Below are 26780 nucleotides of genomic sequence, written 5' to 3' on the forward strand. Positions count from 1 at the left end.
GCGAACCACCCCTTTAAAGTTCATTGCCTGGTGTAATGAAAGACGTGCCCTACCTATACTGGGCTCACAGAAAAACTACATTCTCCAGCATGGACTGGGCAGTGAACTCACTAAATACAAATGGGCCAGAAAATTGAATTAAAATTAAAATGACTAATCCACAAAAGGGGTGCAAAAGTAGCAGTCAGGTTGGTATTTTGAAACCGCATCATTTAACCATATATAAGAATATAAAAAAAAATCACCTAACTTGGCATTAAACCCACCAACCTGGTAACCTGCAGATGAGGAAAGCCCCTGCTAAAACTAGATACCCTAGGGCAGTGATCCCCAACCAGTAGCTCGTAAGCAAAATGTTGCTCATCAGCCCCTTGGATGTTGCTCCCAGTGGCCTCAAAGCAGGTGATTAGTTTGAATTCCAGGCTTGGAGGAAAGTTTTAGTTTCATAAAAAACAGGTGTTCTGCCAAACAGAGCCTCAATGTAGGTTGACAATCCACATAGGGGCTACCAAATGACCAATCACAGCACTTAATTGGCACCCCAAGAACATTTTTCATGCTTGTGTTGCTCCCCAACTCCTTTTTCTTCTGAATGTTGCTCACGGGTTCAAAAGGTTGGGGTCCCTGCTCTAGGGGCTCAGTTATCAATACCAGGCATGTTTGTCCATGGACAGTAACCCATACCAACCATTCAGTGATTGGCTTTTTTCAGATAGCTGCAGGTGAATGTTACAATTTGATTGGTTGAAAGGCAAACGGGTTGGTGGTGGTCTGTATAACATAAGTTAAATATTGTGTTCAACTTCCATATAGTTGCCCCGTGCTTGCAACTCCACTGTGTCAATAAACAAAAAATGGAAGGAGAACGCCAGCAGATCACTGCAAATACTTTTATTATAGGTTGTGGTTAACAACATGTTTTGGGTCAAAACTCTTTATCAAGTTAATTGATTGGTTGCTGCGGGTTACTGGCCATGGGCACATTGTATATTGTATTGTATATTAGCAGACTGATGAATAAGTAATGCAACATGCCATTGTGTATTTAAAATGCATTTTATTTGTCCTTTAAAAACAAACCAAAAAGAAGCAAATGAGACTTCTCTTACTTGCCCCCTTTCACATAAATTATATACATTTCAAAATTATATTCAATACAAAACATGCCACGTACAAGTATTTTCATTTTTTTTTCTTTTTTTTTTTAAAAAGGAATAATTTTATATTTTCTACCATGGACAAATCTTCTGTACAGAATTCTTACCACACAAATTACACCTCCTCATAGAATTGTCAATAAAAAATGGAAATGGCAAAAAAGGAAATATATATATATATATATATATATTTATAAAATGAAAACCGAATATTTGCAAGTGAAGACCAAAATTAAAATCAAACACAGCAATTTAAAGTTTTTTTTTTTATACAAGCAGAAAAAAAAAATCAAGTATTTCAAGCTTGGGTCTGGATAATATTTTTTATATATATATAAAAAATAAAACCTGTATAGGGTATACCTAAAAGCTACATAACTATTTATAGCTATGATAATCTAGAATCACTTTTCTGTTGGCTTCCACTGAAGAGCCTGTTGCCCTCCCAGAAGATTCACGGTTGAAAGATGCGGGAAATTGGAGGGAAAGAGGGGCCTTTTCATTAGGAATTTGCAGGGTTTTCATAGTGTCCAGTGGTTTTTCGTGCTAAAACGGTGCCGACTATGCACGCCATTCTGATTTTTTTTTTTAATTATTTCTTTTCTATTTTCTTACATTTATTTACACTTATCTTTCCTTTTATTTGTACAAGTCTGCAGCTTTTAAAACAGGTGTGGAAGCAGCTCGTGTTAAAAAGCAACAGCACTTAATTACCTCTCCTATTCACACGGTTTTTGATTTTAAATGCCCTTGGCCTATTCTTGCCATCAATCTTTTTCTGTGCACTTCAAACATAATTGCTGTGTCTGTTATTAAAGTAACATCCACAGACATGTGGCTGTGGGGACAAGACTAATTTCACACTGCTCTGGTACACACATACTAAAAAAGAAAACATTTCTTGCATTTAAAGCACTAGCAGGTTAAAACAAAAATGTAGCTTGGAAGGCAAAAGGATTGTGACCTACTCTATGCAGAACCAGTATGTGGACTGACCACACTTCCCAGGACATCACTAGTGCTTAATCATTACATGTACACCTTTGCTTTATTACTGGAAGTCGATAACTGAACATTTCAGCTATGCAAACCCCAGGAATACCATGCCAGTCATAAAAATTGACCCTGTACTTCCCTCACACAAGGCTTTAATTCATAAATATAATTACATGTATAAATAAATAACTCCCTTTCACCTGTTTCCACCCAAGCACTGTGCTTAAAAAAAAAAAAAAAGGAGGGGGTCTATGTATATACCAAGAAAAAAAGCAGCAGCTTTAGATTAATGCATGTGAGGGGCATATTGAAGGATGTGTGGGATAGACAGTACATTTCAAAAACCAGGATTAAAAAAAAAAAAAAAAAAAAAAAAAAAAAAAAAATCACCTTCAAAAAAATATACTACTAGAATGTTCTGTAAATTGTATATTGGACTTTACAGCAATACAGTTTAGGGGAGTAGTTTAATGAACACACAGCTGCTACAAAGGATTCTTAATTCATACATCCATACAGTCACACATACATCTCTACCGTAATAGCATTATCCTCTACCCCATATACACAGCAGGATCTCATAACCTCTCAAGCTTCATGTATTAAGAAGGATGAGATCATCGGGCATTGAATAGGGGGAGAAATGTGCTGTGGAGGGAAAGCAGGTGGTTTGCAGAAAGCATGTCCCTTAGTGCACTTCTACCTGCTCAAAGCCCAAATCAAAGGCCATGAGACAGGCCACAAAGCTTGAGAAAGTTATCAGTGGGAGAGCTTTTCATTGCACAACTCCAGGTGAGCTGTGTCACTGTTCATGAGGTGCTATCTATTATAGCTTGCCATGGGAGTGTCACATATACACAATATTATCCAACAGGCAGATGAGGTAGGTGCTGGCAGGTGCCTCCGGGATTGGGTAGCTGTGACAGGTAACAGTCTTTGGGACTGTCTCTTGGCGCTCGCTGAAAGCATCTCCTGTGCTCTTTGTCTGCAGGCTCATGTGCTCTCTCTTGCGCTCCGATGGTCCAGTAGATTTAGGATTGTCAAACTGCTTGGTTAACTAAGAACTGATTTTTTTTTGTTTTACATTTCTGAACCTCTCAACTTAGAGAAGTCATCAGAATTTATTTAAAAAAAAAAGGTTCCTTACTCCATAGACCACTTGTAACTTCGATGAAGGAAGGATGCTACACATAACACATCTGGTTGTTCGTATTCAGTGAACGGTCTTTTCTTCTGGTTTATCCCTTTCACCATAGAAGGTATCAGACTGGTAGCAATGCTTTCCTGCCGTCACTGTACTTGCCTTACTTGATTAAGAGGCAGAGGGTTACCTGAGTCCTGCAGCCATATCAAGAAAGGCTTAAACCGCAGAAATGGGGGTGAGGTGATGGCAGAGACACATTAGGTGTCCTGTGCTCTATCCCCAGGTTCTCTGCAAAAGGGCAGATGTGCAGGATGATTAAGAGGCATTCAGAACATCGCACTCCTATTCAGTTCATCCATTTCCGGCAATTCCATGCTCCACAGTGACAAGGGATTTTGTGCTGATCATCCTCAAAGTCAAACTGGTAGTCATATGTAAGCTGCAAGCAGAAACCATTGCATTTAGAAAAGACTACAGGGTGAAACTTTTTTTTTCTCTGTCCTACAGTATTATCGCCAAACATACCTCCTCTCCTTTAGGAATCCGGCGACTAGAGATGATAATGATCTTGTCCTCTTTGTCAAAAGTGACTACCTCAGCAACACAGTTGGGGGCGCATGAATGGTTAATGTACCTTAAATTGAGGATTAAGAGAACATTTCAGAAATTACAATTCACTCCCTACCCCGTACTCTGCAATCTTTTGTAGTCATGCTGCCATTAACACATTGGCCTTACCTGGCTGGCCCACCAGTAAGAGTGGCATCAATGACATGTTCATTATTGATTCGAAACATATAAATGCCTCGGTTCTAGACAGAAAAAAATATAAATTATTAATATTTCCATTGTGCCACATTAAAGGTATCTTTTAGTATATTATAGAATGGCCAATTCAAAACAACTTTTCACTTGGTTTTCATTTTTTTTTTTTATTATTTGCCTTTTTCTTCTGACTCTTTGCAGCGTTCAAATGGGCATTGCTGTCCCCTTCTGAAAAGTGCTCTGTGAGGCCACAAATTTTTTTATTACTCATTTTTCTATTCAGGCCCTCTCCTATTCATATTCCAGTCTCTTATTCAAATCAATACCTGGTTGCTAGGGTAATTTGGACCATGGTTACCAGAGTTCTTAAGATGCACATTGAAGGGTTGCGGTGTAAATTTATTATAAAACAATAAACCAGCTGTGAATAAGAGGGTGGGACTTCTTAATCATTTTTATACTGAATCTAGGTCTGGTGAGTATTTTTAAAATATGTAGTTTTTAGACAGGATCATTTACTTCTATTGATACATTAGGGTTTATTATAGACACAATTTTTTTGCATTTTCACTCGGGGGATATTTTATGATCCAGGGGTCCCAGATTTTTGTAAAAGATTTGTCAGTGTTATGGAAATGTAAGCTTCTCAGTAACCAATGCATCTCTTATTTGATTGTGTACTGTAATCCAATACTTGAGATATTGGCCCTGTCCAACACCCAATTATCATACTGGTAGCTGAGCATATTTGACTAATTAGTTTCATAACATTCTCACTTAGGTGAAGTTTACAACTAAACTAAAAAATTTAGCAACACAATCCTGTTATACAATACTAATAGATCACAGCGCTACGCAATATGTTGGCGCTATATAAATACATAATAATAATAAGTTTGTTAATAAAACAATAACAAGAAGGCAACCCCAGTTCATAGAAAACATTAAATGAGTTACTGTTCTCTGCAAAGTGCTCAAATTCCCCTGTGCCTTAGAACCTCGGAGAAATGTCTTTTCACAGGATCAAACACTGATAAAAGCAAATAATGTTAAACACTAAAAACAATCAGTATTTGTTACTGCTTCCTGCCTACCTGTTCTTCATAGATCTTCTCCCGTCTGTTTGCCACTTCATTCCTGATGATGGTGCCTATATACTCAATGACCATGGTGTGCTTCTCAAGGTCTTTGGATGCGTACAGCCCCAAGCCTTGGATCCGTGAGCGAGCTAGATACACATTGTTTTTCCACTCAGTTTTGAGCCGTCTGTACTGAGATGATTTGGAGTGCACAAACTGCTTGCTATAGGGTGTGTTGATTTCCCCGGTAAAGGTGCTCTGGTAGGCTTTGGACATACTAGTACTGTTCAGAGTGTGTGGCCTTGAGAGAAATTTTAAGCACAAATATTACTTTTCATAGCATAGAAATAAAAGCCAAAAAAATACACACAAATGGGGCAGAATATGGAGAGAAAACCTAGAATTGTTACTTACATTGTCTTGGCCTAGTAAGCGACAAGCACTTTTTTGAGGGGGGAAGGGGTGATAGGGACAGCAGAAGCAAGGGAGCTTGTGTTTAAGCAGATTGAGAAGTGGGCCATGATATTGGCCAGAAATAATATTCAGTACCTGATCACATACCCAACATTTCAACCATTGGCCAGCTAGGCACCACCATGCATGAACGTAGCAGTTCACATCTGGCTTGTGTGTACAGGCAGAATTTCTTATACCCTCTCTAAGCCCATTATTACACCAGTTCTTTAATATTTATGTACATTATAAGATTGTATATGACATACAGTATCCAACAGGCAGATGAATGAATAAGACCATTCTTGTGCAAATAGGCACACCCACAGATGGTCACATGGATAAGTCTGTTAAAGATCATTCGTGAGAATACTGGACTGCTGTGGAGACAAATAAATCTGAGAAAAACTGGACATTATCTAATGCAAATTTTAAGATGAAAACAGTGGAATGATATTTGTTGTAAAGGCTCTATAGATTCCAGAGTCGCGTTTGCACAATTATGGTCACACAAAATGATCAGAAGTTCGCTGCTCATATGCATCATTACGCTGGACACGTATACATACAAAGAGGTGGGTGATATCGGGCAACAAGGAGAATATGGACAGCGAGATCAAGGACAGCATCAACAAACCCACGCAATCCTCAATCGCATAGTATTTTTAGACCTGCCCTATAGACATCTGGCCCGTTGGAAGGCCCCACACTGCTCAATAAACTGCAGACTTAATCTGTTGGCAGCTTATACATGTGCATGGGGACATTTAATTGGACAATATGGGCAAACCGAACACAGGAATAGCTGTAATCCAGATAAAGGTAACAATTTTTTGCTCCGTAAATGCACAGGCCACAGTTTTTGTGAATCATCTAATACAAGACAGCAGCATTTGCTGGAGGAACATGGAAGCTGCACTACAAGATAGTACTACTGGTGATGGGAAGGTATTTGTAAAGCATTTTTGACATTAAGAAACAGAATTGACTGTGCTGTCCTTGTGTTGTTGGGAAATAAAGGAATTAGCATTGAGGGCTCACCGCTTGTAATGGGTCATGATCTTCGGCTCAGATCTGGCACAGCCAGTTGGGTTGATCATGAGGGGCAGCTCCATTAAAGGATGTTTGCCATAACGGAAGAGATAGTTCTGGCAATTCTCTACTCCTGGCAACTAAGAAGCAAGAAAAAAAACAAAAAAAAAACAAGCTTAACATGCTGGTAAGAATAGATATGGAAAGAAGTAGGAAAAGGTTTAAACAAATATCAAATCATTCAAAATCCTTACATATATCATAACAAAATGAAAGAAAGCCTATGCCTTCTACTTACAGATTCAGCAATGCGCAGCACTGCATGCAATGTCAGCCCAAACATCTCTTCTCCTTTCAGATACTCTGGGAAAAGCCGAAGCATTCCAGTCTCTCTCCTCATTCGGGCTACAGGTTCAGCAACTCGATTCCAGAGAGCTGAAAGTTAAAATTGTTGATTAGAAGTATAAATATTTTTGTGGCCATCCTTGTTCTGCACAGTTATTCCCGCATTACAAATAATCTGACCATATGCAACTTGATTCACTTGCAGTTCAGAGATTAATACTGTAAATACTGCATTGCCACATTTTTTCCCCATTACTAGCAATATAGACCGTGTTTAAGAAAAGGGGATAGTTTTTGGCTATACAGCCATACCATCATTCTGTGAGTGGTCCTCTCATGAAGACAAACCCCCTATAATCCCATCAGGGCCGCATCCTCCCATGACGCAAAGTGAGAGGGAAGTTACCAGGGATGGTAAAAAAGCCGCCTCTGGTAACTTAAGAGCTGAATTTCTGTTTTGTTTTTTAAACCACAATTTGGCTCTACTTGTGCAGAGAGTGTAATTGCACTCTCTAGTTGTAGAGGTCACCGTCCAACACTGAAGTGATAACTCCTCTCTTATCTTGAAGCTCAATCACCCTAATATGGAAATGTGTGTGTGTGATCAGTTTAGCTTGATTTGGTTAGTCACAATATACACACGCACATACACTCTATAGATATCCACCTTAACTGAATATTCAGTTATTACCCTACATTTGAATCCCATTTTTAGATCCAATTAAATGTAGCTTAAATAATTACTATCATATTTAGTAATACACCTACACAACACATATGCAAGTATACTCTAATGGGTGGACATTATATGGGATGCACTGTTGCTTGAGTCAGCTCTGACATTTCAGCATGCCTGTAGCAGAACAAATTGACCCCTTAAGTTATAATTATTACTATTATTAACATGTATTTATATAGCGCCAACATATTGCCTAGCACTGTAGAGTAAATGTGATTATACAACTAAATCACATGAATTATATACATAGAACATATGGAGTAACAAACATCACAATCAATACAGGTACAAGAAGGTGAGGAAGGCCCTATGCATAGCCATACAGTCTAAAGGGAAGGGAGTAATACACAAGGTGTGGGAGTGGGCAAGTTCGAATTAAGTGGGTGAGAAATGTGGTATTGTATGTGGTGTTGCGTTTGGTAGTTAAGCAGAGTGAGGGTAGGCTTCTCGAAAGAAGTGTGTTTTCAGAGATTTCTTGAAAGCAGAAAGGTTGGTAGAAAGTCGGACAGACCGTGGGAGAGCGTTCCAGAGGAGGGGTGCAGCCCTTGCAAAGTCTTGAATGCGAGCATGTGAGGAGGTAATGAGAGAAGAGTTGAGTAGCAGGTCAGTAGAGGAGCGTAGTAAGCGATTGGGTGAGTATATAGAGATGAGTTCAGAGATGTAGGGTGGGGCAGAGTTATGAAGTGCTTTGAAAGTTAGTGTCATTAAGTTGAATTTGATTCTGAAAAGTAACGGAAGCCAGTGCAGGGATTGACAGAATGGCAAGGCAGAGGAGGAGCGGTTGCTGAGGTGTATGAGCCTCGCACAGTGTCGGACTGGCCCACAGGGATACCAGGAAAAGTCCCGGTGGGCCAAGGTGTCAGCGGGCCCTTATGCTGCTAGACATTTCGCCTATTTCATGGCCATTCCTTATTTCTATGAGAAATAGATGGAATAATAGATTATAGTGTAAAGAAAAGAGACTAGGAGAATAGAGATTGAGTGAGGAGAGAAAGAATAATATTACTAAGAATAATATTACTAATAATATTACTGGTCTAAGATTAATTGGTGGGCCCCTAGTCAAAGGTTTTTGGGTGGGCCCCTGGTGTCCCAGTCCGATACTGGCCTCGCAGCAGTGTTCATTATGGACTGGAGAGGTGACAGTCTCTGGAGGGGGAGGCCAATTAAAAGAGAGTTACAGTAGTTTAGACGCGATATGATGAGAGAGTGAATAAGAATTTTGGCAGCATCTTGGGTGATAAATGATCGTATTTTGGATATGTTCCTTAGGTGGAAGTGTCATGATTTAATAAGTGACTGGATGAGGAGTGAATGACAGGGCAGAATCTAGGATAACCCCAAGGCACCGGGCCTGGGGAGAGGGGGTGATAGTGGAATTTTTAGCTATGATGGATACTTCCGGGATGTTACTGGTGTTAGTTGGAGGAAAGAGAACCATTTCAGTTTTAGAGAGGTTTAATTTAAGGTAGCGTTGTGAAATCCAGGTAGAGATAGCGGACAGGCAGGAGGAGACGCGAGTTAGGAGTTCTGGGTTGAGATCAGGAGATGAGAGATAGATCCGAGTATTGTCAGCATAGAGGTGGTAGTGGAAACCATATGAGTTGATAAATTTGCCGAGGGAGGAAGTATAGAGAGAGAATAGTAATGGTCCCAGAACAGAGCCTTGAGGAACTCCAACAGAAAGAGGTAGGGGAGAAGATGCTACTCCATTGTAGGAGACACTGAAGGAACGATTGGTGATGTAAGAAGAGAACCAGGACAGGGCTGTGTCACGAAGGCCAAGCGAATGGAGGGACTGGAGGAGGAGAGGGTGATCTACAGTGTCAAATGCAGCTGAGAGATCAAGCAGTATTAGTAGTGAGAAATGATTGTTGGCTTTAGCGGTTAAAAGGTCATTAGTTAGTCGAGTCAGGGCAGTTTCCGTGGAGTGTTGTGGCTTAAAACCAGATTGTAGGGGGTCCAGCAGTTTATTGTCAGAGAGGAATGAGGTTAGTCGGTTGTAGACTAGGTGCTCAAGTAGTTTAGAGATGAAAGGTAGCAGAGAGATAGATCAGAGGTTGTCAAGATTGGAGGGATCAAGAGAGGGTTTTTTCAGAATGGGGGTGACAAGAGCATGTTTTAGTTGAGAAGGAAACAGTCCAGTTGAGAGCGAAAGATTAAATAGGTGAGTTAAGGCTTTGATTAGACAAGGATTGGTATTGCGGAGAAGTTTTGAGGGAATTGGATCAAGCGGGAAGGTGGTAAGGTGAGAAGAGGCTAGAAGCTTCCAGTAAAGGTTCCAGTAAACCTGCAGGGGAGATAGTATCAACAAAGAATTCATTTGATTAAGTCGATCATTCGGCTGCAGCTTCTGCTATTAGAGAAAGCTCACTTATGCAGCCTGTCTGGATCAACTGTACCAGGTGTTATGGGGGAACCTATATTTAATAAACATGCATGTAATTAGGTTAATTTAAAAATAAAAAGTAAAGTTTACATCCAATTATCATTATCACATTATTTGTGGCTTGTCAAAAAAAAAAAAAAATCTGGGAGCACAGTAAGAAGCCAGAAGAATGGAGACCAATGAATGAAGCCTGAAAACAGATTTATACTAAGTCTAAGGGGGACAATTCATTAAAACGGAGATAGAGGTTTGTGAATGTCAGAAATCAAACAAATCTATCTCTACTTTTACTTTGTTTTATTCAGTTTTGAGAGAACGCATGGAAGCATGTCAAACTGGCAGCGGGTAAGCAAGCAGAGTAGCGGGGGTTATGCCGTTGCAGTCCTATCGATAGGTAAGTGGCGTACAAGCTGGTGGGGTGTGTACAAGCAGGGCTCTGGGTTTAGGGTTGCCTTGGGAGCAAATACTACTTGGCCCAGCTCTGTTTAAAATTCCCAGTGCCAGCCAGCCAGCACGTTTAAAAGAAGAACGGGAAACTACTCTGCATACAGCAGATGCTTGAGTTGATAGTAAGAAATTGTCCATGTATGCTGCAGAGAGACAATAGCAAAAAATATAATTTGTGCAATAGCCTGAAATTGTCAATTAAGCCAATACCTTCCATGGCACTCACCTTGAGGAGAGGAGTCAGTGAGTATTACATCCTCATAGCCGTACTCAATAACTTGGACAGTGAATTCAGGGTTTCCATTGTTGTCACACACTCTGCACCGATAACAGCAGCGACGATGGCTATGCCGCATACTCCAATAAATTCGTGTGGACTCATATCCCACAGGGTAGAGGGCAGTCACACTATGGAAATCCTGCATCTGATGGGGGAGAAGCTGACCAATGGCATGAAAAACAAGTCCTCCAACCCTAAACATGTTGATGCGATCGCCACGTTGGATAATACTGGCAATTTGATTAATCTCATCTCTTTCTATATATACACGTCGGAAGACTGTAAAACAGCTCAACTCCTGCTCACACGGCCCCTTTAATTTGTGCATCGGACACAACATAGTCTTATCCTTAAAGAACATACACTTTGCACGGATGGCACAGGCAAAATGATACACGTTTGGGCAACGAAGGCGGTTGCAGCTATTGGTGGCTCCAGTTTTCTGGCACAGACTACACTTGGTAAGCAAGCCTCGATGAAGGGCAACTTCCACATTTATTAGTGCTCCACCTTGCGTCTCATACACCTCTGTAGACCACAGGGCACAGTTAAGATGCACCCAAAGATCAAGGTCCAAATTAAGCAAGCGACCTGGTCCATCAGTAGTTCCATCACCTTCTTCATGACAGAAGCAGCATTTGCGAAGGTCTGGAGGTAAGGTTTCCGGCCTTAAAGTGGTCCCTAGTCTTTCTATTACCTCACATATTTCTTTTTCACAATGCCGCGTGCCAATTTTCTGAAACGTGATCAGTATATGCAGACGCTTCCAGCGAACACCTTTCCATTTTTTTATTCGTGGCTTAGGCTCCTCAATGACATCCTCTGGTGGTCGTGCACGTTGCTTAATTTTGGCCATGTCCTTACAGTCCTCTTTATCTGGAGACATAGGTGGAGGCATAGGTAATGGCTCAAGAGGTACTGGGGGATCTGGTTCAGCAGAAGGCTCTGCAGGGGTAGCAGGAGATGGAACAAAAGGAGATGGTGGAGGAGAAGATACTTCAGGTAACACTGGAAGCTGGCGCACATCTAGGTTAGACACATTGTTCATGTAATAATGATGTGCAGGATTCTCAATCACATTCTCTTCCTAGAATTGGAATTTAAAAAAAAAAAAACGCATGTGATGGCATGTCTGAATACAGCAAACACGTTATCTTTAATAGCAGAGCAACACATACCTGTGCTAACAGAGTAAGAATGTCCAGCTCATTCTTCAGCGTATAACCAGGAAGTACAGCGTCAAGCTGCTTTAGCCAGTCTGTACTGTTTTCTGTTTTCCCCATTTGAGACTTTTCCTTCTCACCTAAAAATGAACAAAGAAGACCTAAATCAGTTCATTAAATACTTAAAGGAACAAGTTCAGTGTACAAATAAAAACTGGGTAAATAGATAGGCTGTGCAAAATAAAAAATGTTTCTAATATAGTTAGGAAAAAATGTAATGTATAAAGGCTGGAGTGACTGGATGTGTAACATAATAGCCAGAATCCAACATCCTGCTTTTCAGCTCTCCAACTATGAGTTAGTCAGCGACTTGAAGGGGGGCCACATGGGACATAACTATTCAGTGAGTTTGCAATTGATCCTCAGCATTCAGCTCAGATTCAAAAGCAACAGTTATGACCCATGTGCCCCCCCCTCAAGTCTCTGATTGGTTACTGCCTGGAGAGGTGAAAAGCAGGAAGTAGTGTTCTGGCTATTATGTTACACATCCAGTCACTCCAGCCTTTATACATTACATTTTTGACTAACTATATTAGTTACATTTTTTATTTTGCACAGCCTATTTACCCAGTTATTTTTATACTGAACTAATTCATTTAAAGCATGTATAGGATTTATTATCTGGAATACTCAGGAGATAGGGTTCTCTGCTAAGAAGCACATTTATCAAAGGTCGAATTTCGAATTCATGTATTTTTTTCTTAACTGTAATAAATTCGAATATACTCAAAATTCAATTGGGGAATTGAATATCTAAAACTGGCCCGACTTTTACCGACTCAAAAACATGAATCGACTAAACTCGATTCAAGTTTTTTTCTCTGAAAAGGCTACTAACATATAAATTGGTCCCTGGGCCTGTCCCATTGACTTATACATGAACTAGGCAGGTTTTAGGTGGCGAATAGTCGAATTTGAATTTTTAAAGGGCTAGAGTTTGATAAAATTCGAATCGAGTTTCGATAATTCATTATCCGAAATTGAGAGTTTTGACCATAAGAAATTTAGAAAATTCGAATTTTCAATTCGACCCTTTATAAATCTGCAACAGGTGTTAGTGTATAATCAGATCAATATCTTTTAATAATACATTATCCCTGCTTAGAAATATTTGAAAAAAAAAATAAAAAAAAAATTGAACAACAGTATCTTTATAGATCTCTATCTACTTTTTATGGATTTCTGGTTAAAGGACCAGTAACAAACGTAGAGAAGAACAGCACTTTGTTAATGAAAAAAAAAGGCCTTTATTTGAACATGGCACAGACCAGTTTACAGCAATGTTTGAAGCCATACCCCTGCTTTTTTTCAAGCCAGTAATATCAAAAAATGAAATTGTTTTACATCATCTTGTAACTTTTTAAAGGGATACTGTCAGGGGAAAAAAAAAATTTTCAAAACACATCGGTTAATAGTGCTGCTCCAGCAGAATTCTGCACTGAAATCCATTTCTCAAAAGAGCAAACAGATTTTTTTATATTCAATTTTGAAATCTGACATGGGGCTAGACATTTTGTCAATTTCCAAGCTGCCCCCAGTCATTGACTTGTGCCTGCACTTTAGGAGAGAAATGCTTTCTGGCAGGCTACTGTTTTTCCTTCAATATATACACGAATTGCAGCACTCCAATTTGGTATTAAAACCGCTTTTATTCCAGAGGTAACATAGCGACGTTTCGGATACAACAGATCCTTTTTCTGTTGTTAGGCTGCTGGGGGGGGGGAAGGGAGGGGGGTGATATCACTCCAACTTGCAGTACAGCAGTAAAGAGTGATTGAAGTTTATCAGAGCACAAGTCACATGACTTGGGGCAGCTGGGAAATTGGCAATATGTCTAGCCCCATGTCAGATTTCAAAATTGAATATAAAAAAAAACCTGTTTGCTCTTTTGAGAAATGGATTTCAGTGCAGAATTCTGCTGGAGCAGTACTATTAATTGATTCATTTTGAAAAAAATGTTTTTTTTCTATGACAGTATCCCTTTAAACATCATTGCAAGACAAAGACTGCGCATGCTCAGTGTGGTCTGGGCTGCTTAGGGATAGTCATAAATGATCAAAACAGCATAAATCAAATAATATCTGTCATAGAAGCCAATACAGCAAGACTGATTAATAATCAGAATAGACAGACTGCACTGGGTCCTGTGTTGTTATGTAATTTAATGTGGATTTTATAGTTTTTGAATTGTTTAATACAATCTTTGTCCAACTATGCAGAACCAGTGGCTGCAGCAAAATAATCCCCCAAATAGAATCCTAGTTTATCTGTTTAAATCTGGCTCCATGATCTGTGTCCCTGCAGCTGGAGTTGGATACAGTAAAGGGGATGTAAAGGCAAAAATATAATCCAATACTAATCTCTACACAGTCGCGGACTGCTCTTCAAGGAAACAAAGCTGCTTGAGTTCTGCATGGCTGGGAAGTAAGGTGGGGCTCCACCTGCTGTTCATAAGTATGATTGTTTCCCTGCAGAGCATTTAGGGACCGTCTGACAATTCCTATCCACAGCAGTAAATGAAGGGAGAATTTCACTGCATACAGTCAGGTTTCTTATAAAAACGGTAGACATTTTTTAATCTAAAGTATATCATTTGCTATAAACTATCTGTTGCTCGAGTATTCATTTGTGGGGTATAGTTTTCCTTTAAGTTTCAATGGTAATTGTGTAGCTCTTTGGGGGGTGAGAATGCTGGTCAGAATGGTCTGACCCCGAAAGCAATGCAAGAAAAATGTTCCACGTGCAACCAATCTATATGATACACCGTGCTTAGCAACACCTGTTACTTACCATCTGTGGAGGAATCTTCAGGCTTCTTTACCTCTACAGTACTTTTGAGACCCCTCTCTGGAAAAAGTACCTCATAGGAACTTGGTAACGTGATACTCAGCAGATCAGCAACTGCTGCAACAACACCATTCAGACTCTACAGGTGAAGAGCACAAAAATGAAATTATAAATAACGGATGAAGACTTATGAATGGAGCTCTGAGGTGTTTAATAATGTGACTTTTTACCTTAGCTGCTGCCGCCGATACGGTGAGCATAACAGACACTTCACTGCCCTTTGACTTTTCCCATGAAACAGTTCCCCCAGCAGAAGTCACAAGTACCTTCCCAGAATGCTCTGGTATAGCTTCCAATGTCTCAGCAGGCTTCACATCTGGGAACACTGTAGTTGCAAAATGATGTATCGATGTTAGAGAAACCAAACCGTGCAAATTTCTATCAACTACCTATATGCCGATCACCCCAGCGCCTGCTCCTTTTTCCCCACTATTCCACTGGAAAATGAGCCAGACATTCACTCTGCAGTGGTCAGATGACTAGTATCTACATGTACTGCTGTATTATTAATTAACGTATACAAGTTGTGTAACAGATATGGATATTTTGTCAGACAGTTGCAGCCTCTAGGTCATGTGACCACAACAGGATTTTTTTTTACCAAGATAGAAAGGAAGAGCTTAAGCTGTGACTTATGGCTGCTCCACCCAGCAATTACTGTGTACATTTAGGGGTCGTACTCAAACAGAGGATGCGGGGCACATTAATACTGCAGCGAATAACAGTATATATTGTTAACTAAATTTATTTTAAAAAAAAGCAACAGCTGAGGGCATTTTACTGCCTAATACCTGTTTACATAACTATTTTTAAGCAGTGTATACATAAAGTGAAAATCAAATTATATTAGAAACCTGTTGGTGGAGAAAACCTCTGTGCGCCTATAGAACACGCAACCACAATGTGGAAAGGCACATATAAGCACTAACCTGGTATGGAGCAAACAGGAATAAGAGGTATGACTGGTGACAAGGATCTCTCCTCCTCTTCTTCCTTTACTTCACAGAGTGTGGGAAACCTCGGAGTTTCCTCGCCAAGGACACTCTCTGGGGAGGAAGCTGGCACAATGCTATCAGGGACATCACTTTCCTCATCACTCTCCATCCTGTAAATATCATTGCCACATGTAAGTAATACGTACAGAGAAAACATTCCAGCAATTTATCTATAGGCATCCACTTTACAGAAAGAGTTGGTGGAAAAATTAACCAGACATTTATATGCACAAAATTACAATGCATTTGGGAAGCCTTGTGTCCCTCAAGTGTGCCAATAACAAACAAAGTACAATTTTATACACATTCCTGACTTTCAGATTTTTTTTTAATAAATAAATCACATTTGAGTTTGGTGAGGATTTTGAGTTGTTTTTTTAAAAAAAAATGTAAACAGAATACACAGCTTGCTTTATAAAGTCTTAGTAAATATTAGTTTGCTTTCTTACCGGACATCTTCACATTGATTATGTGGAGGGGTAGGTAATGCTGCCAACAGGTCCAGGCTACGTTCAACCGTACCTTAAGAGCAGAGACATTGTTTATTATGGAATATTTGAAGCTAGGATACAATAAAACTAGAGCACAGACAACCCACACACCAGCTACCAAAGTAGGCATGTTTTTAAGCACTGCACAACCAGAATCCTGTATAAAGAATAATAAATGAAAATTAGACAAGGCTCTTCAGAAATCATAACATTTTGAAAAGCTCACCTTTCTTATCCTCGGTTTCTACACTGCTTTCAGTTTCTTTCTTTGCATCACTCAGATCATCTGCTGCTGTAACCCCATTAACCATTTTCTGCTGCACAGAGGGAGGTGGAGTGGGCGGCAGCGAGCTTGGAGGTGTTGGAGGGTTACTGAGGTTATTCTTAAAAACAAAACAATAATGTATTAGCATGACAGAAAGTCAACAGAGGCATTCTGAAATTTTAACATGGGTCTCCCTCAACTAATATTTATTGAGCTCAGCAAATCAGAACACATACCTTATTAAGTAGCTGTGTGTAATAGTCTGGGATGCTCTCCAGGGCTCCACTGCCAAAAGATCCTTTAAGAGGGCATTTGCCATTAACAGGGCTGCTACTACCAAATGGAGCAAAAAGGCTGAAATTGGCTGTGATTGAAGGCTCCACAAGTGGTAACAGAGAAAGTTCCTAGAAAACAAAGTTAATATTTGATTATATATATATATATATATATATATATATATAAATATATATATATATATATATATATATATATATATATATATATATATATATATATAGACAAATACAAGATTCCTCTGCACTCAACCCATTATCAATATATTTAAGACAGCGACATTTTGTGCATACTGCTACTGAAAAATGCCTTACCCTTTAAACAAAACAGGGATTGTTTGTCCATATATTGCAATATATTTAAGCTGGCCAACTACGTCAAAGTCATCCCATATCTGGCCAGTCCTATGCTCAATTTTCATCTGATTCATTAAGAATTCTATGGTTTAATTATACATTTTATAAAAGGGACGAATACGTTTTACCTGCAACTTACTAGCTGCTTTCAAAGTAAAACTCCCAAACTTGGCTGCCCTTTTATTAGACACCGGTGGGATCACCTGACTATAGTTGGAGGGGGTGGGAGCTACAAAATGTATAATTAAACCATAGAATTCTTAATGAATCAGATGAAAATTGAGCATAGGACTGGCCAGATATGGGATGACTTTGACGTAGTTGGCCAGCTTAAATATATTGCAATATATGGACAAACAATCCCTGTTTTGTTTAAAGGGTAAGGCATTTTTCAGTAGCAGTATGCACAAAATGTCGCTGTCTTAAATATATTGATAATGGGTTGAGTGCAGAGGACTCTTGTATTTGTCTATATGTATTTTGTGGTCACACCCTCATTGCACCCCCGCCTATTGATTTTAAAAACTAGTGGTGAGCACAACTTTCCCTTGTTTGTTATAGTTCTACAAGAGCAGTGACCAGCTCCATGTTGTAGCTCCCACCCCCTCCAACTATAGTCAGGTGATCCCACTGGTGTCTAATAAAAGGGCAGCCAAGTTTGGTAGTTTTTCTTTGAAAGCAGCTAGTAAGTTGCAGGTAAAACGTATTCGTCCCTTTTATAAAATGTATAATTAAACCATAGAATTCTTAATGAATCAGATGAAAATTGAGCATAGGACTGGCCAGATATGGGATGACTTTGACGTAGTTGCCCAGCTTAAATATATTGCAATATATGGACAAACAATCCCTGTTTTGTTTAAAGGGTAAGGCATTTTTCAGTAGCAGTATGCACAAAATGTCGCTGTCTTAAATATATTGATAATGGGTTGAGTGCAGAGGAATCTTGTATTTGTCTATATGTTTTTTGTGGTCACACCCTCATTGCACCCCCGCCTAATGATTTTAAAAACTAGTGGTGAGCACAACTTTCCCCTGTTTGTTATATATATATATATATATATATATATATATATATATATATATATATATATATATAATAATCCAAAAAAAGTAGAGGTGCACACTGGGATTTGAAAAACAGTCAAGCCTAGGGGCCCGGATAATCTATCTCACTCTGAAAGAGCTGCCATTAAATCTCTTTCTTCTGATACCAGCATTGTGATTCGCCCAGCGGACAAGGGTGGGGGTATTGTTTTGATGAACTATTCTGACTACCGCCTAGAGATAAAGCAACAATTAGTCGATGTTTCAGTATATAAATTGCTTACAGGGGATCCTGTTAGAGTGTTTAAATCTCAGGTGGATACACTGATCAATCTGGCCTTTGCGAATAACATGATAGATAACACATTGAAAACATTTTTGACCAATGAGTTCCCTGTATGTCCCATACTATACACCCTCCCCAAGGTTCATAAAAGTCTGATCAATCCACCAGGCCGCCCCATTGTTTCGAGTCGTAACTCTTTACTTCACCCTATTGGTCTTTACCTAGACACCTTACTGCAACCTGTAGTTAGAGAGACCCCTACTTACTTGCGAGATACACCACACTTGCTTGAGGCCCTTAGATACTTGGATTTGCCTATGAATGATACTTGCCATTTGATAACCATGGATGTGGTTAGTTTGTATACAATAATACCCCACACAGAGGGTCTTGACGCAGTAAGGCGGTCTTTGTTGGATTCTAAAATGTATGTGGGTCCACCTATTGAACTAGTACTGGAATTATTGAACTTGGCCTTAACATTGAATTATTTTCGCTTTGAGAATGAGTATTTTCTACAGGTTGCGGGGACGGCCATGGGGGCAGCCATGGCGCCCGCTAACCTGTTTATGCACCAATACGAGCAGCACCACATTGTACCACGCTGCCAAGGTAAGCTGATTTTTTTCCGGCGCTTCATCGATGACATGCTCCTGATATGGCGGGGGGAAGTACACGAGTTCATTGAGTTGGTAGAGGAACTTAATAGTCTCGATAGCCCTGTTCGTTTTACCTACGAGATCAGTTCATCTAAAATACATTTTTTAGATGTGGAATTATCCCTTAGTCCTGGTCGGGTACATTATACTTTGTTCCGAAAACCTACGGACAAAAATGTTTTGCTGCACTATAGGAGTTGTCACCCTAGTCATATGAAAAAGTCTATCCCCATATCGCAATTTTGTAGAGTACTACGTAACAACTCACTTCAACAGCGGGCGGAGCAACAGTTGGATGATATGTGGCAACGTTTTAGGGAACGTGGATATCCATCTGATATGCTACATAGTGCACTTGAGGTGGCGAGGAGGCACTGCTCTGATCCGGCGAGATCACATAACAGGGCATGTGGTTTAACATTTAGTACTACCTATAATGAACATTCACAGGATTTAAGGAAACATATTCAAGAGAAATGGAACATTATTGAGGCTGACACTGAATTGAATAAAATAACTAATGGTCCGCCTATGATAAGTTTTAAACGTGGTGTAAACCTGAGGGACTTGCTGGTAAAGAATGACCCAGTGAGTTGTTATCAGAGTAAATCTAGCGGCTGGCTAGCCGGTGGCAAACTGGGGTCTTTCCGCTGTCCAAACTGCACGTCCTGCAGATATATGACCCCTGGGGTTTCATTTAACCACCCACAAACAGGGAAACGGTGTACAATACGACATCATATTACCTGTACGACCACACACGTGGTTTATTTAATTACATGCCCATGCGGTCTTGCCTATGTCGGTAAAACCGACCAGACCCTGCGTTTGAGAATGGATGGGCATCGATCTGCCATCAGCACAGCATTTAGAGACGGCAAGACTAATAAGCCAGTAGCGAAACACTTCTTAGAGAAAGGGCATAGGTTACCCACATTCAGATATATGGCAATTGATCACATTCCACCATTACGTAGAGGGGGTGACAGATCCAAGTTACTCCTTCAGAGGGAGTCTTTTTGGATTCATAAATTGAATACTGTTACACCCCATGGTTTGAATGAATTTTGCCCCTTGAACTGCTTTCTCAATCAACGCTAATATGTTTCCATCCCTGTGATGTTGCCAATTTATCTATTTGGATGTTACAACTCAAAGTGATTGTCATTATTGTTTCCATTTTGGTCTCTGTGGTTTTTAATAGTGATTTTAACTTTTGTATCACTGTATTAGATACTCACTTACCTTTGTATGTTTAAGATTTTAACCACATGATCTGGGGGCGGGTGCTGGGATGGGTGTGTTGGGATGTGGATCTATTTAAGTAGCACATTTGCACTGTGAACAGGGTCTTGAGAAAGGTCTTAGACAGAGACCGAAACGTCGACCAGTTCCTTTTAAATGTAATTTATAATAAAGCTGAAGTTTTAACTGTTTTTCAAATCCCAGTGTGCACCTCTACTTTTTTTGGATTATTGGATACTACAGCCACAGTCGGTAGCACCTGGGTCTATACTATACTTGTGAACGGAGTGCGCTGGATTTTTTGGATTTTGTATATATATATATATATATATATATATATATATATATATATATATATATATATATATATATATATATATATATATATATATATATAGCCAATAGATCACAAGTAATTAAGGAATGACATCACATTCAAAGCATTAAAGTGATTGGTGCAGAATATAAAAGTACTTAGTGCACATCATTTAAATAGGATTAAAGACTTCTTATTATATATTATTTAAGTGACATGTGCTTAACTTACAATATTATTACATAAAACTAATCCAATGCATATTGTGATAAGAGATACCATGTGTAACAGGAAAACAAAATTAAAGGAGAGGTAAGTGTCTTATCACAAGGCTTATCGTTTGTACCATCAGTGAAGCCGCATAAATTTAGGTATGTTGTGGACAACTATAATTTTTCACGGTCCTTACGGCTTAAGGAGTATTTTAAACAAAAATTCCCTACATTAAACGAAGAGGGGGATAGGGTTAGGAGCTTTAAACCCCGGAATGACTTTAATCCTGGTACTTACAATACCTCTCTACGCACATATTCACGCATGATTAACGACACAGTTCTGCAAACTCCAGAGGTAATCCAACATAAGGGAATTTATACCCAAAAGGAGTGTGCTATATTAAAAACATTACAGGAGAGATCTTAAATAATATTTAAACCGGCAGATAAGGGTGGAGCGGTAGTGGTTCTGGATTATCAGTATTACAGGTCTGAGTTACTGGGGCAATTATTGGACTCTAGCTGTGTTCAAGACCCAACTAATTCATTTCAGTTACAACTTAAGAAGATGTTGGATGAAGCCTGTCAGAGTGGCTGGATAACATGTGACTAGAGAGATGGACTTTATGTAAAGTTTCCAGTAAGACCAGTTATATACACTTTACCCAAAATTCACAAAAATCTCATACATCCACCTATAATATCTGCAGTAGGTTCCTTAACTTAGAAGGTGGCAAAATATGTAGATAGATGACTGCAACCCTTGATATGTGGGACTGGCTCTTTTTTACAGGGTACGGCTGATTTCCTACGAGTCATAGACAGTATGAACTATGATAATCCAAATTTCCTGTTTGTCACTATGGACGTACCTAGTTTGTACACTTGCATACCACATATTGCTGGAAGAAACCACAGAGTTAATGAGTGACAACATTTTGTATAAAGGTCCACCGAATGAATTTGTAATATCCTTGTTGGATTTTATATTACATAAGAACTATTTTAAGTTTGAGAAGCAATTCTATTTACAGCTCTCCGGGACCGCCATGGGTTCTAATGTGGCGTCTTCTTATGCAAATTCGTACATGCATATGTTACGAAACTAAGTACATATTGAATCATCCACTATTTTGACAATTTGGGGGCTACTATAGGCGCTACATTGATTTGTTCTTTTTATGGTTTGGACCTGAGGATACTTGGATAAATCTTGTGGATGACTTGAATCAATTGCCTTCAAGTATACAGTTTACAATGCATAAAAATACCAGTAGTAAACAATTGTTGGATGTCACTAAATATAAGAATTAAGCAGCAAACAAGCTCCAAACCAAGATTTACCATAAGGCCACAGATAGGAATAGCTTGTTGCATTATACCAGCAGTCATCCCAAACATTTGTTACACTCACTCCCTAAGTAACAGATGATGCGTGTGGTGCACATAACTAGCGAGGAACAGGAGACGATTTTGGCTTTAAATGCAATGGCACAGAAATTTCTAGAGAGGGGGTATCCAAGGAAATTGGTTGATGAGGTTAAACAGTGGGCCATGTCCCTTGACCGGAATGCTATTATTAGGATTGATGTTCATATTGAGATTGGGCATACGAAAAGTGATGATACGATGATTTATACCACCACTTATGATACCCATACCCCGCTGATTAGGGATTCTGTGTTACAGCACTGGACGATCATCAAGACGGACATGGAACTCACTGCAATTAACAAGAAGAGGATCCAAATTGGATACAGAAGGAATAAAAATCTGAAGGAACTACTGTCCCCCACTGATCCGGTAAGCAAGTATAATACCACTCGGCAGCAAGTACAGAGAACAGGTTCATTTAAATGTGGGAACTGTATCTTTAATCACAGGGGATAATTTCCATCATCGGCATAGTGGTAAAGCATACCACATTAAACACAGACTTACTTGCACCTCATGAAATGTTGTATGTATAATTAAGTGTCCGAGTGGACTCCTATATTGTGGGAAAACAAACAGACAATTGAGGGAATGAATTAGTATGCACCGTGCAGCTATTCGAGCTGCATTGGATCCAAAACCAAGGAAGGAGACTAAGCAGGATATTCGAAACAGCCAGTAGCATAACACTGGCTACAAGCAAAACATCCAGCTTCATCATTTAAATGCATGTCCATAGACTGTATCCCAGATTTACCACAGGGGGTGATGTGGATCGAATATTACGCCAAAGGGAGGCATTTTGGACATTTGAATTAGAGTGCGTATCCCCTCGGGGTCTGAACAGCGCTCTACAATTGAACTGCTTTTTACCTACATAATTAAATACTAGGGATGTAGCGAACGTCGGAAAAAAAGTTCGCGAACATATTCGCGAACTTGCGTCAAAAATGCGAACGGTTCGCGAACCCCATAGACTTCAATGGGAAGGCGAATTTTAAAAGCTAGAAAAGACATTTCTGGCCAGAAAAATGATTTTAAAGTTGTTTAAAGGGTGCAACGACCTGGACAGTGGCATGCCAGAGGGGGATCAAGGGCAAAAATGTATTGAAAAAATACATTGTTGACACAGCGCTGCGTTTTGTGCTGTAAAGGGCAGAAATCACACTACGTCACTCAGGTGATGTTTCTGGACACGGAATGTGAAAAAGCTCACACAGCTAGGTGGCACTTGGTTAAAGACTGGGCAAACAATGCCTGCAAGGGCAACGTATACAGTAGTGGATACGGAATATATTATTGCTGCTGTAAAAACATCACTCAGGTGATGTTTACGGACACGGAATTATTATTGTTATTATTTAGACAGAATGTGAAAAAGCTCACACAGCTAGGTGGCACTTGCATACCTCCCAACTGTCCCTCTTTTGACCACTCAACCCCCTGTCCCTCTTTTGTACTGGAAAGTCCCTCTTTTCTCTGCACTGAACAGCCAGAAAAAACCCAGTTTCTAACTTAATTAGCTTTTGGCAGAGAGCTCAGAACAGCTAACAGGTGCAAATAAGATACTTTGTAACAATTTTGACTCTGGTTGGTGCTGGTAGTGGTGAACTACTAGGAGGAGCAGCACACCAGTCCCTCTTTTCTCTGAACTGAACAGCCAGAAAAAAAACAGTTTCTACTTAATTAGCTTTTGGCAGAGAGCTCAGAACAACTAACAGGTGCAAATAAGATACTTTGTAACAATTTTGACTCTGGTTGGTGCTGGTGGTGGTGAACTACTAGGAGGAGCAGCACACCAGTCCCACTCCCCAACACAGCTAGACTAATAGCACTGGGCTCTTACAGTAGCAAAGTAAAAAAAACAAAAAAGAAAATAAAAGCAGTCCTTACAAGGACTATTGGGTTACAGGCAGCAGTCAGCAGATGAGATCAGAAGCAGTGCCCACAGCAGCTACATACAGAGCACTGCAGTAGAAGGTAGATTACTAGTCAGCAAAGCTAACTAACCTAAACTCACTGTCCCTCAAATCCCTGCAGAGTTCTGTCCCTACAATACAGAGCAGTATCAAGTAGATTACTAGCCAGCAAAGTTACTATCAACTGTCCCTCAAATCACTCAACAGCTCTCTCCCTACACTAGCTCTTCCAAGCACACACAGGCAGAATGAAAAAACGCTGCAGGGCTTCAGTTTTTTATATGGAAGGGGAGTGGTCCAGGGAGTGTGGGGGTGGTCCAGGAGGGAGAGCTTCCTGATTGGCTGCCATGTATCTGCTGGTCTGGGGGAGAAATGGCAAAAATAAGCGCCAGCTAAGGCGAACCCAAATTGGCGAACGTCTCGCGACGTTCGTGAACATTCGGCGGACGCGAACAGTCGATGTTCGCGCGAACTAGTTCGCGGGCGAACAGTCCGCGACATCCCTATTAAATACTATTAGGGATACGTGCAACATGCTGGTTATCATGTTTACTGGAGGGTATTACCCCATAGGTATTTCTTTACAGGTCTGCTGCTTGATTCTTGCTTTCTCTATAAGATGTATGTATCCATGTATGCTATATATGATATGGTGATAATTAGGATAAGATATGTTGTGATATTAGATATATGATAGAATCAGTGAATATAGAGCAGTAGGGAAAGTTATACCAGAGGCCCCCTCAGGTTGAGTCAGCATTATTGGATACTGTTGCAGCGAACTTGGATTTGCTATAAGTATACGAGACATTTTTAATGTTTTTCCTGTTACACATTGTATCTCTTATTACAATATGCATTGGATTAGTTTTTTGTAATTATATTGTAAGTTATTAAGCACGTCACTTTAATAATATATGAGGAGTCTTTAATCCTATTTAAATGATGTGCACTAAGTACTTTTATTTTCTGCACCAAACACGTTAATGCTTTGAATGTGATGTCATTCCTTAATTGATTGTGGTCTATTGGCTATATATATATATATATATATATATATATATATATATATATATATATATATATATATATATATATATATTATATATATATATATATATATATATATATATATATATATATATATATATATATATATATATATATATAACACTACATGTTTAGGGTGTGGTTGCCTTGAGAAAGGTCCCAGTGGGGCCCGAAATGTTAAGTTGGCTAAGAAATGCTTCACTAAATACACAATTTTTTGATTTTTGAAAAATATCCCGCTGTTGCTGGTTCTTTTTTGGAAAATGTATACAAACTTTAACCGTGCAACTGGGTGAGGTTTAGAAGCGGTGTGCCGCCCATATCATGGTATATAAATATGCCTAATTTAACTGAAGACTGTGTACAGATGAACAATAAAACTTTTTCAGGATTACTCAGCAAGTCCGGTTGCTTTAAGTACATCATTACTAGATGCTATACATCACAACCTACATAAAGGATAATCTTCCTAGATATAAACTTAAAGATGAACGGACATCCATTAAAGAGAGAACTTCCCAATAAAGAAAAAAATAAGCAGCTTTTCAATATACATTAAATATTTTCAGTTGTTTTGAAGTGGTCTGTAAAGCAGTATTCTTCTGTTTATGTTCTCTGCAAGGAATATTCACTTTTTATGTTTAAGGGTCTTTGTATCAAGCTGTGAGAAATGATACAAGCCAGAAAAGTAGTGTAAACGTGGTGCAAGGCTGTATTTATAAACTGGTATAGGCTTCCTTGCATGTGATTTCATACTATTCATCTCATTCCCTGCAATCATCCATTAAAAAATGTAGTGTTGTAGAGTCTGTTTGCTTTTACACCACCTGTTTACTGTAATTTATGCCATTATACATCACCACTAGCTACACTGCTGGTTGCAGAAAATTTATTTGGTGGAGAAGAACTGAATTTTGCTACATGGATTAAAAAGTCAGAATCAGAAGTGCAGAACAGGATGAAAATAAACAATACTGTATATAACTGGCCATTTCTATATAGGTTTATGTTTTTTTTTTTTTGCATGGGGGGGTTCGGTTGCACTTCTTCAGCCTAAAATGTATATGTGGTTGTGGGGGACAACGATTCTAGCAGCCTGAATGCAGATTAACATCGAGCTACAGTGGTGTGAAAAACTATTTGCCCCCTTACTGATTTCTTATTCTTTTGCATGTTTGTCACACAAAATGTTTCTGATCATCAAACACATTTAACTATTAGTCAAAGATAACACAAGTAAACACAAAATGCAGTTTTTAAATGAGGGGTTTTATTATTTAGGGAGAAAAGAAATCCAAACCTGTGTGAAAAA

At 39.2% G+C, this 26780-nt stretch overlaps 1 protein-coding gene across 6 annotated transcripts in view; it reads right to left on the bottom strand.

Moving 5' to 3' along the window:
- Nucleotides 1–1040: 1040 nt before the first annotated feature.
- kmt2d.L (lysine methyltransferase 2D L homeolog) overlaps nt 1041–26780 on the bottom strand; it is a 99348-nt gene continuing 73608 nt past the window's right edge. For all 6 annotated transcript variants that reach the window (XM_041582489.1, XM_018247369.2, XM_018247368.2 and 3 more), the window contains 14 exons: nt 16884–17051; nt 16609–16765; nt 16341–16413; nt 15826–16001; nt 15067–15221; nt 14840–14975; nt 12005–12129; nt 10773–11913; nt 6925–7061; nt 6636–6766; nt 5157–5442; nt 4036–4109; nt 3823–3931; nt 1041–3736 (listed from right to left, as the gene is read on the bottom strand). In XM_041582489.1, coding sequence (XP_041438423.1) covers nt 3644–3736; nt 3823–3931; nt 4036–4109; nt 5157–5442; nt 6636–6766; nt 6925–7061; nt 10773–11913; nt 12005–12129; nt 14840–14975; nt 15067–15221; nt 15826–16001; nt 16341–16413; nt 16609–16765; nt 16884–17051 — 2961 coding nt within the window. In that variant the 3' untranslated portion in view covers nt 1041–3643. The remainder of the gene's footprint in view (nt 3737–3822; nt 3932–4035; nt 4110–5156; nt 5443–6635; nt 6767–6924; nt 7062–10772; nt 11914–12004; nt 12130–14839; nt 14976–15066; nt 15222–15825; nt 16002–16340; nt 16414–16608; nt 16766–16883; nt 17052–26780) is intronic.

The sequence above is a fragment of the Xenopus laevis genome, chromosome 2L, assembly GCF_017654675.1.
Source record: "Xenopus laevis strain J_2021 chromosome 2L, Xenopus_laevis_v10.1, whole genome shotgun sequence".
NCBI lineage: Eukaryota > Metazoa > Chordata > Amphibia > Anura > Pipidae > Xenopus > Xenopus laevis.